We start from the raw sequence: 12,134 nt of genomic DNA, 5'->3' as shown, positions 1-12,134 counted from the left end.
TTTTTACCAAGACAACAGGTTTTTTGAATTTAGCCAATTAATTTAAAACAGGCCCTAGATACTAATATAATTAAATTTAAATCTGATGGTTTTGACAACCTTGGACCAATCCTATTCTAAGAAATTAATAGGTCATCAAGAGTATAAAAGAATAGGGCATTTGAAAATCAGAGTGAGAGAACAGACTCAAAAGCCAGTGGGTGGGCATGCACTGTCACAGAGATCTCTAAGAGCTTAGTGTAAGTACCATCTAAACAATGATCCTGTGGCATTCTTAGCTAATATTCCTAACTCAAGAATTTGATGGTGGAAGGTGGAAAAGGCAAAAAATGTTCCAGAAGACATATCCTGGTGCTAATTTTGAGAAATTAAGCTTTCATTTTAAAAAAAATTAATTTGCTTTATATAAATGGGACTTTTGGGATAGCATACCATTACAATTTCCTTTTATTTAGGAATGGTTAGTGGTTGGGGGAAATTGTTTGGCTTGTTAGAAATTCTCTTAATTTGACCACAGTTAAGAGAAATAAACTTTTACTTGTTGATTTATAGAGTTACTATCAGGAGTTCATTTTGTTTACCCTCTCCTTTTTATAGTAGGGGGATAGGTGAGGCAGATTATACCACATTTCACACTTCATTTAACAGATGGTGAGGTGAGCTTCTCTGGATGTTTTGGTTTCAGTTATCAGAGGGGGGTCAACTACTCCTTTGTACTGAGAAACAGAGTTAATGTTTCAAGTCTGTTAGAGTTTTTCAGAACTGAAATGCTACCATACCTGATGAATTTCTCTAGTATTTTCTGTGTCTGTTTCAGCTTTCCAGCATCTGCAGTAAATTGCTTTTACTTAAATTACAGACAATTAATAAGTACTTTGAAGTATAGCTTGGGTTCAACAGAGTAGAGCATAGTGTGGGAAACAAACATCCTGATGAAGAAACAGGGAGAGGTATTTCAGAATAGAACAAAGATTGTGATACTGTAGATGTATGGCAGCTAAAGCTGTGGTAAGGAGACCAGAAAGTTGTGTTCTCAGAGCTACATTTAAGGCTGTGAGAGGTATGCCTGTGGAAATAAATGGTGAGTGTGTTATGTGAAGAAACTTTGGGCTCACCTGATTAAGTAAAGGAACTCAATCTCCATCTTGGTAATTGAGTGGGTCTGAGAAATATGTCGTGTGTTTCTTGTCATTTATGCTGAAGGAGTGCATGTAGTTTTGTATGATGTACCTTTGCTGTATTCACCATTCAAGTGAAATTTACCTCATTATTTGATGGATCACTTACATGTTAATTAAATTGGGTCACTTGGTTTTATTTGTTACTGTACAAGTTCTTAAATGACCTTTTGCCCACCAGTTTTCTTTCTGGTTGTGTTTTTGTTCCTTTCTTTTAAGGAGTCCTTTCATTTCTACAGGGATTATAACAAGAGGAATCAGAGTTTTAACTTTTTTTTTATTGCTCAGAACCTATATAGGTAACAATTAAGTATGTTAATCCCATTGATGCACTTACTTGCAGCAGTTAGGATAGAGAACATCACCAAAAAACTCCATTCCCACAATTGCAAACGAGTAGTAGAAAATCATGAGTGTCAACCCTAAGCTGGAAGGCATAGGAAAAACATTACTCTTTGAAGAAAAAAAAATTAAATTAAAAATTACACTTAAAGTTTTTGAAGATTTGTAGCTCTGGTTGTGGATGAGGTTGTAGACATGTTTGCCAAGCAGTGGGTTTGGTTGCAAATGTTTCATCACCTGCCAGGTAACATCCAGTGTGCCACCAGTTAAGTGTCAGTATTGTGTCCTGCTTGTTATTTATATGCCTCGGTTTGCTGGGTGATTTGATATTATTTCTGGTTTTGTTTCTCCATGGTTTATAAACAGGGTCTAATTCAATGTGTTTGTTGATGGAGTTCAGGCTGGAATACTAGGCCTCCAAGAATTCCCTGGCGTCTGTTTGGCTTGTGCGATTATCAACATGTTGTCCCAGTCGGATTGTGCTTTCAGATATGAAGTTTTCAAAAGAAATGGATATGAGTGTTCCTGTTCTGCTTTGCAGCAACCCAGAACTATGCAATGTGTTGTGGCTCATTTCAGTTTTAACAACAACATATCCAAACAAATTAATGGAACTCCAATGTGATTCCCAACATGAGGAGTGATTGCAAAAGTCAGAACAGATAGCACTTTCCACTATACAACCCAAACTTTGGGTCCAATATTTGATGACACCTTTTGATTATTAAATCTTCTAAACCAGAAGAAACCTACCAGCACAAACAACATGCTCACCTGGATAAAATTCATGAAGGAAGAAGACAACAACTGACTACCCTTCCTGGATGTACTAGCAGAATGCAAAAACAACAGGGAACTCCAGACTAGTCTATAGAACATAGAACAGTACAGGCCCTTCGGCCCACGATGTTGCACCGAACTTTTACCCTAATCCTAAGATCTATCCAACCTCCATCCCTACTTCATACTATCATCCATATACCCATCTAATAGCCGTTTAAATGCCCCTAATGAGGCCACCCCCACTACCCTCTCTGGCAATGCATCCCATGCCCTGATTACTGAGTTGACAACCTACCTCTGTCTCCCCTATATCTACCTACAGTCACTTTAAAACTATGCCCCCTCATAATAGCTACTTCCACCCTTGGGGAAAAAGTCTCTGCCTGTCCACTCTATCTATACCTCTGATCATTTTGTACACCTCTATCACGTCACTTCTCATCCTTCGTTGTTCTGAAGAGAAAAACTCTAGCCCTCACAACCTTTCCTCATAAGACCTTACCTCAGTTCGAGGCAAGATCCTGGTAAATCTCCTCTGCACTTATTCTAATGCTTCCACATCTTTCCTCTACTGGACACAATACTGCAGATGTAGCTGAACCAGGCTTTTATACAGCTGGAGCATAGCTTCACAGCTTTTGAACTCAATCCCGCTATTAATGAAAGCTAAAGAAAGACAACACATACGGACCAAATACTCAATTACTGTAGCAACCACCTAATACCCACAAACGGAGCAGCATCAGGACACTATTTAAATGAGCCAAAACACATTGCAGCAACCTGGACCTACACAAAGCAGAACAGGAACACTTTTTTATCCAAAGCCTTCAAAAGAAATGGCTATCTGAAAAGCACAATCCGCTATTATTCCGAGACAAGCAACAGGAAGACACAACATGATTGGAATCACTTATCACCCTACCTTACATCAAGGACATGTCAGAGATGACCACAAGACTACTCAGACTCCTAGGTATCAGGGTAGCCTACAAAGCGACAACTACCCTATGACAGCTACTGACAAACATTAAAGGATCCCATACCCAAAACCAGGGTAGTGTACAAAATACCATGCAAGGACTGAGAGAAACACCTGCATAAGCCAAACAGGAAGAAAACTGACTGAATACATGAACACCAACTAGCCACCAAGAGACACGACCAATTCTCACTTGTCTTATTACACTTGGACAACAAGGGACATGAATTTGACTAGGCAACACATCGATAATCACACAAGCCAAACAGACACTTCAGGGAATTCCTGGAGGCCTGGTATTGAAACTGGAACTCCACAAACAAACACAGTGAATTAGATCCTGTGTGTGAACGACTGAGGAAATAAAATAAGAAATAATACCAACCACCCTAGCAAACTGATGCATGTAAATACCAAATGGGGCAGAACACTGACACTTCACTGGAGGCGCATTGATGATGTTACCTAGATTGGGGACGAAACATTTGCATGCCAAACCCACCAGCTCGGCGAGCATATCTACAATTTTTAAAAATTACATATAGGCATGTACCCCATACCTTGCCATTCTGGGAAGTAATTCAAACATTGTGTCCAGAACATCTCTGTATCTCCGTTTAATCTTAAACAATCTGGAAATTAAAGTTAATACCATTTAGCAACTTATCACCTTCACATATGAAGAGTCTATGTTAAATAAAATTCTTTAATAATTTCAGGTAATATAATCTTATTCACAACTTCCTAAATTGATTGCCAGTTGAGCATTAAATTAAGGGGAGATGATGGTGTGGACAGAAAGCAGAATTAACATTTCAGGTCCAGTGACCCTTCTTCAGAACTGCTTCAGTCAACCTGAAACACTTTCTCCTCACAGATGCTGCTTGACCTACTGAGTTTTGCCAGCAATTTCTGATAATGGCCTGTAGACCCAATTTGGAATCTCTCAAGGGCACGAATGTGGAAATTGAATTCTATTCAATCTGGAATTAGAAGGCTAATGATGACTATAAAACTATTGTTGTAAAATCCCATCTGGTTCACTGATTTCCCTAAGGAAAGGAGGGCAGCTGTCCTTACCCGGTCTGGCCTACATGTGACTCCAGACCTACAGAAATGTAGCTGATTCTTAAATACTCTCTGAAATAGCAAAGTAAGCCATTCAGAACTAACCATCTCTTAAAAGGTCTCAGAAAAAAGAATGAAATCAGGTGGATGAACTGACATTAACTAAGACACTAGAAATGACAATACCAAACTTAGATGCTTCAAACTGTGAAGTCCTCTTTATCAACATCTACGGCTAGTGCCAAAACTGGAAAGCTTTCTTCCAGATTAGTTAAGCAAAACTGATACAGTCATGCTCATGGAAACATAACTTAAACACAATGTCCCAGTGAAAAACGAATCACCATCCCTTGGTATGTCCTGTCAAGCATTGTCACAGCAGTCCTCAACATGGACTTTGGGACCCTTAGGGGTCATGGCTCAGGCTAAACATGGTCATTTTGATATTATTCAATAATCATTTTGGTGTTGAACATGATATGAAGGAGCACTGAGGGTGCAAAGGTACAGAATATACTCTGGGTGGGGGGACTCCAATGCCATCACCAAGTGTGGCTTGGCAGACTATCACTGATCTTATTAAATCCTAATGGACACAGCTGCTAAACTGAATCTGAGGCAGGTGGTAAGGGAACCAACGAGAGGTTAAAAACATACTTGACCTCATCCTAATGATCTGCCTGCTGCAGATGCACCTGTCCATGGCAGTATGTAAGGGTGACCACTGCACAGTCCTTACGCAGATGAAGTCCCATCTTCATGTTGAGGATACTGTCCATTGTGTCATGTGGCACTAACACTGTACTAAATGGGTTAGATTTCCTAAAGATCTCTCAAAACAAGATTAGGCACCCATAAGGTGCTGTTAAACAGCAGCAGCATAAGAACTGTATTCAAACACAACCTGTAATGCATATCCCCACACCCCCACTAACATCATGACAGAAGATAAACTCTGGCTCAATAAAAAGTACAAGAGGATAAGTCGAAAGCACCACCAGGCATACCTTTAAAATGAGACAACATCCTGGTTGAGCAATAAAGCAAGACTAGTTACATGCTAAACAGCATAAGCATCAAATGATAAGCAAGGTTAATCAACTCACAACCAATGGGTCAGATCTAAGTTTTTACAGTCCTGTCATAAATGGTGGTAGTCAATAAAATAACTCACTACAGGAGGATTCTCCACAAATATCCTCATCCTCAGTGATGTGGGAGCCCAACAGATCAGTGCCAAAGATAAGGCTGAAGCATTTAGAACAATCTTCAGCCAGATGTACCATGTAAGTCATCCATCTCAAATTGTGCCTCGGATACCCAGCATCACAGATACCACAAAGGAACATGGGACCTGACAGCGATAGTACAGAAGACGTGCTTCAGAACTTGCCACACCCTTAGCCAAGCTGTTCCAGTACAGATACAACACTTACATCTATCCAACATTGTGGAAAAAATTCCAAATTAGGCCTGATGCACAAACATCAGGGAAAGTCCAAAATGGTCAATTGGCACCTCATCATTCTACTTCCAATTATCAGAAAACTGACAGAAGTTGTCAACAACAGTGCTATCAAACAGAACTTGTTTAGCAATAACCTGCTAATTGACGCTCAGTTTGAGGTTTGCTAGGTTCACTCAGTTCCTGATCTCATTACAGCGTTGGTTCAAACTTTCATAAAAGAGATGAACTCCAGGTATGAGGTGAGTGACAGCACTTGACGTCAAAGCCACATTTCAATAAGTATGGTAGTAAAGAATTCTATCAAAACTACAGTCAATGGAAATCAGGAGAAAACTCTACTGGTTGAAATCATACTTGCCACGAAGGAAAATCATACCAGTTGTTGGAGGTCAGTCATCTGAGCTCCAGGATAATTCAGCAGGAACCCCTCAGGGTGGTGTCCTGGACCTAACCACCATCGGCTGCTTCAATGATCTTTCTGCTATCATTCAGTCAGAATTAGAGATGTTTGCTGAAGATTGCATACTGTTCAGCATTTTTTTATGACTCCTCAGATACTGAAGCTGTCCATGCCCAACTGCAGCAAAACTTAGACAATATCCAGGTTTGGGCTGACAACTGCAAGTTTTTTTCATTCATGCACGGTATGAGGGTGTCGCTGGCTAGGCAGAATTTACTGCCCATCCCTAATTACCCAGAGGGCAGTTAAGAGTCAGCAAATTGCTGTGGGTCTCAAGTCACATGTAGGCCAGACCAGGTAAGGATGGAAGTTTCCTTCCCTAAAGGACATTAGTGAACAAGATTTTTTTCCAACAATTGACAATGGATTCACGGTCATTATTAGACTCTTAATTCCAGATATTTATTGAATTTAAATTCCACCATCTTCCATGGTGGAATTCAAACCTGGGTCCCCAGAACACTGTGTCTCTGAACTAGCAGTCCAGTGATAATACCACTAGGCCATCACCTCCCCTGAGGGATTATTCCTGTAACTCCAACAACACTCAAGAAGCTTAACATCATTTAGGTGAGAACAGCCAGCTTATTCGCACCAAATCATATAAACATTCATTCTCTCCACTACTAATGCTCAGTATCGGTAATGTGTATTATTTACAAGATGTGCTGCAAAAATTCACTAGGGTGTCTTTGCCAGCACCTTCCAATTTCACCACCAATACTTCTGTAACGGGCTGATTCTGTAATTCCAGTTCTGCGATAGCAGCAAGTTAAAAATTTTAGCCTAGTAATTCAAAGGAGAGAATGCCGAATCTCTATACCACTTAATCACACAAAATCTTAATTTTTTGAAGGAAACAATCTTAAAAATAAATGAGTTTTTCGCTTTGATCGAAAATTGATTTAAGGGAATATTGATTTTGTTGGTATTTCTTTTTGGTTGGTAACATTGTTCCAGTTTTAACTGGGAATGTGTGCCAATGGTCCTAAAAAAACTATTCAAAACAAGATCATAACAAAAAAGAATATTTAAATAAGTAAATGTTACAAACAAAAATTGAGCCTATTTGCTTTGGATTGAAGTAAATTTTCAAAACGTTGACATTTTTACATTTTTAAAAAAATAGAATCACCAATCTGAAAGTAATACATGCTGAACCAAAAATTGGTTACTAACCTTAGCAGCTGAAGTGGCCTCAAGATGACTATGAAATAGAATGGCTCCATATCAAAAGCTAAGACCACAATTCCAACAAATGCAAATACGGTGACCAAGAAATCAAACCTAAAAGTAGAAAAGTATTTCATGTTTTTTTTTTGCAGTATAAATGATAGCAAGGAACACCAGGATATATTTTGTATATCAAACATACAGATGTACATACACACAAAATTTCATAATACAGTAAAATTATAACAGCAAACTTGAACAAAAATGCAAACTTAAAGTTTTCTGGGGACCTCTGCTTTTAAATGTATTACAATTATATATTCTAAATGAATAATATTACTGACATTTTTGTATGCAAAGATTATATGATTTGTATGATTTAAGGCATTTTGAAATAAGTTTTTATCTTCTAAACACTGCCTGTATCCAATGGAAATGTATGTTTTAACTTGATGGAATATGCCAAACAAAAGGATCCAGAAAAGTCAGACGATGGCAATTTGCAGCAATTATAGCAGTTAAATAAAATCAATGAATGTCATCAATTTAACTGGGACAACATGATTATCCTAGGACAAGACAACCACAGGCATGCATCCATGAAGCCTGGTTTTTAAACCATAATGCAATCAAGAAACATGTGGGTCTAGGCCCCATATACAAATCCATGCAGATCAGAACCAGAAATGACAGAAACCAACTTAATAGACCGGGTCACTTAAATATCAAGCTGAGTAGAACGACATCTATTCATTGGAGGCTGCACTGATGATGTTACCTAGCATGGTGACGAAACGTCTGTATGATGACCAGTCAGCTCAGTGAGCAAGCCAACAACCTTTTACATATTATTGTTTGGGAATTGGAATTCAAAAGTAGATTTAGAATGGATTTCCAGTTTTGGTTCTGAGAAGGTGGCTTTTTAAGGTCAGCAATCATTCTTGAATGGTAAGTTCAAAACAGCCCTTCAACAAAGCATGTAATTTAAGCTACAAGTTCCCTAGGGAAATAGTTGTTAGCTTTGTAAATCTTTAAACACTTTATGATCTATAGAGACAGATGGCCAGGGAGGTAGTTCCTGCAGATTGGAAAACAGCCAATGTGACGCCACTGTATTTTAAAAAAAGGAAGTAGACAAAAAAGCAAAAATAGGCCAGTTAGCTTAGATTCAAGCATTTTCCCTACTACCGAAGTTATCATTAAGGAAGAAATAGCAAGACATCTGGACATAAATTGTCCCATTGGAAACACCCAGCTGGGTTCATGAAGGGTAGGTCATGTTTAACTTATTTGGTGGAATTTTTTGAGGACATTACTTGAATGGTGGATAATGGAGAACCTGTGGATGTGGTGTATCTGGATTGCCAGAAGGCATTTGACAAGGTGCCACACCAAAAGCTGCTACATAAGATAAAGTTCCTCAGTATTACAGGTAATGTATTGGCGCAATGAGTAGGAGTAAATGGGTGTTTTTCTGGTTGACGGTCAATGGCAAGTGCCTCAGGGATCAGCGTTGGATCGCAATTGTTTACAAGTTACACAGATGATTTGGAGCTGGGGACTAAGTGTGGTATGTCAAAATTTTCAGAAGGCGAGTGGTACAGCAAAGTGTGCAGATGACACAGTCTGCAAAGGGATACAGATAGTCTTAGTGAGTGGGCAAAGGTCTGGCTGATGGAGTACAATGTTGATAAGTGTGAGATCATCCATTTTGGTAGGAATAACAGCAAAATGGGCTATGTTTTAGATGGTCAAAAGTTGTAGCACGTTGCTGTGCAGAGGGTCTTGGGTGTCCTTATGCATGAATCGCTAAAAGTAGGATTGCAGGTGTGGCAGGTAATTATAGAACATAGAAAAGTACAGGCCCTTCAGCCCACGATGTTGTGCCGTGGAATAATCCTAATCCAAAAATAAAATAACCTAACCTACATTCCCCTCAATTCACTGCTGTCCATGTGCATGTCCAGCAGTCGCTTAAATGTCACTAATGACTCTGCTTCCACGACTACCACTGGTAAACTATTCCATGCGCTCACAACTCTCGGTGAAGAACCTCCCTCTGACGTCTCCTCTATACCTTCCTCCTAACACCTTTAAAACTATGACCCCTCGTGGCAGTCAATCCTGCCCTGGGGAAAAGTCTCTGGCTATCGACTCTATCCATGCCTCTCATTACCTTGTACACCTCGATCAGGTCACCTCTCTTCCTCCTTCTCTCCAGAGAGAAAAGTCTGAGCTCAGTCAACCTCTCCTCGTAAGACAAGCCCTCCAGTCCAGGCAGCATCCTGGTAAACCTCCTTTGCACCCTCTCCAAAGCTTCCACATCTTTCCTATAATAGGGCGACCAGAACTGGACACAATATTCCAAGTGTGGTCTCACCAGGGTTTTGTAGAGCTGCAGCATAACCTCGCGGCTCTTAAACTCGATCCCCCTGTTAATGAAAGCCAAAACACCATATGCTTTCTTAACAACCTTATCCACCTGGGTGGCAACTTTGAAGGAGCTATGCACTTGAACACCAAGATCCCGCTGTTCCTCCACACTGCCGAGAATCCTGCCTTTAATCCTATATTCAGCATTTAAGTTCGACCTTCCAAAATGCATCACTTCGCATTTATCCAGGTTGAACTCCATCTGCCATTTCTCAGCCCAGCTTGCATTCTGTCAATGTCTCGCTGAAGCCTGCAATAGCCCTTGATACTTCAATGGCACCTCCAACCTTTGTGTCATCAGCAAACATACTAACCCACCCCTCAACCTCCTCATCCAAGTCACTTATAAAAACTACAAAGAGCAGATGCCCAAGAACAGAGCCCTGCGGGACACCACTCAGCACTGACCTCCAGGTAGAATACTTACCATCTACAACCACTCTCTGCCTCCTGTCAGACAACCAATTCTGAATCCAGACAGCCAAATCACCCTGTATCCCATATCTCCTGATTTTATGTATGAGCCTGCCGTGGGGAACCTTATCAAATACCTTGCTGAAGTCCATGTACACCACATCCACTGCTTGACCCTCGTCAACCTGTCTTGTGACTTCCTCAAAGAACTCAATAAGATTTGTAAGGCATGACCTGCCCCTCACAAAGCCATGCTGCCTCCCTTTAATCACATTATGCTTTTCCAAATAGTCATAAATCCTATCCCTCAGAATTCTTTCCAAAACCTTGCTGACCACAGATGTAAGACTGACTGGACTGTAATTTCCAGGGATTTCCCTATTCCCTTTCTTGAAAAGAAGAACAACATTTTCCTCTCCCCCCCCCCCCCCGACCCCCCCAATCTTCTGGTACGACTCCTGTGGAGAGTAATTTAAAAAGGCAAATGGAATTTTGTCTGCCATTGCTAGAGGGATGGAGTTTAAAAACAGGGAGGCGATGCTGCAGCTATAAAAAGTCCTGGTGAAGCCACACCTGGAGTACTGTGTGCAGGTTTGGTTTCCTTACTTGAGAAGAGATATACTAACACTGGAGGGGGTGCAGAGGAGATTCACTCGGTTGATTCCAGAGTTGAGAGGGTTGGATTATGAGGAGAGACTGAGTAGACTGGGATTATGCTCATTGGAATTCAGAAGAATGAGGGGAGATCTTATAGAAACATATAAGATTATGAAGGGAATAGATTAGGTAGAGGCAGGGAGGTTGTTTCCACTAGCAGGTGAAACTAGGACTAGAAGGCATCACCTCAAAGGGAAGCATTTGTAGGACTGAGGTCAGGAGGAACTTCTTCACCCAAAGGGTTGCGAATCTGTGGAATTCCCTGCCCTGTGAAGCAGTTGAAGCTACCTCGCTGAATGTTTTTAAGGCAAGGCTAGAAAAAATTTTTGAAGAGTAAAAGAATTAAAGGTTATGGTGAATGGGAGGGTAAGTGGAGCTGAGTCTCAAAAAGATCAGCCATGATCTTATTAAATGGTGGGGCAGGTTCAAGGGGCAAGATGGCCTACTCCTGCTCCTAGTTTTTATGTTCTTATGACTACAAGCAGGTTCAGTTCAGATGAAAAAATTCGTTCCAGGAAAAGGACAGTTTTAAGTTTGTGCAAGACTCAAGGCTTTCATAGTTGGAACAAAATATTAAGTTGTTTTAACTGTGTAGGCCATCAAAGCTGGGCTGTCTTTAGAATTCAGTGAGAAAAGTCAGTCAGTTAGCCTGTGATCCGCAAGTTTTGCGGATAGGCAAAGAGAAGCACGTCTGGCGAACATATCGGATGTCACCAAAATGAAATGCTGGCAACCATGGCAGTTGAGCTAGAAACTTTGCAGTGGAGACAGGAGTGATACTTTGCTAGGCTTGAGCGCTTATAGAGGATATTGCTGTTTATGATAAGATCTTTCAAATTTGTGATACAATATAGCAGCTTTATTTCATTTTTTTGTGTTATCAACTTAAATTCTTTTGCTAAAAGTACATCACATATTCATGTGAAAATGTTGTGTCTGGCCACATAGTATGCAAATTGCAAAACTAAAATATATTGGCCATCATGCCAGATCTCACTCTGGAATCTGACTAATCCTGTATTACAATCAACTGGGGAAAGGGAGGGGGGTTGCACAAGAATCTGGAGTTGCAGGAACCCAGGGCTGAATCTTACCATATTTTGGCCAAGTGTCATTCTTGTCAAATTTCATTGCCTCCTTGAAGCCTAGCAAGCTTTCTTAGGCTTTCATCCCTAA

At 40.3% G+C, this 12,134-nt stretch overlaps 1 protein-coding gene across 1 annotated transcript in view; it reads right to left on the bottom strand.

Moving 5' to 3' along the window:
• Positions 1–12,134, bottom strand: part of tpcn1 (two pore segment channel 1) — a 111,188-nt gene that overhangs the window by 25,969 nt on the left and 73,085 nt on the right. Inside the window, exons 18-20 of the mRNA XM_048556682.2 lie at positions 7,461–7,568; positions 3,846–3,917; positions 1,516–1,605 (exon numbers count right to left, since the gene is read on the bottom strand). Coding sequence (XP_048412639.1) covers positions 1,516–1,605; positions 3,846–3,917; positions 7,461–7,568 — 270 coding nt within the window. The remainder of the gene's footprint in view (positions 1–1,515; positions 1,606–3,845; positions 3,918–7,460; positions 7,569–12,134) is intronic.

Source organism: Stegostoma tigrinum, chromosome 26 (assembly GCF_030684315.1).
Source record: "Stegostoma tigrinum isolate sSteTig4 chromosome 26, sSteTig4.hap1, whole genome shotgun sequence".
Classification (NCBI taxonomy): Eukaryota; Metazoa; Chordata; class Chondrichthyes; order Orectolobiformes; family Stegostomatidae; genus Stegostoma; species Stegostoma tigrinum.
Note: the sequence above shows the minus strand (reverse complement) of the source record. Positions and strands in the feature narration are given on the sequence as shown.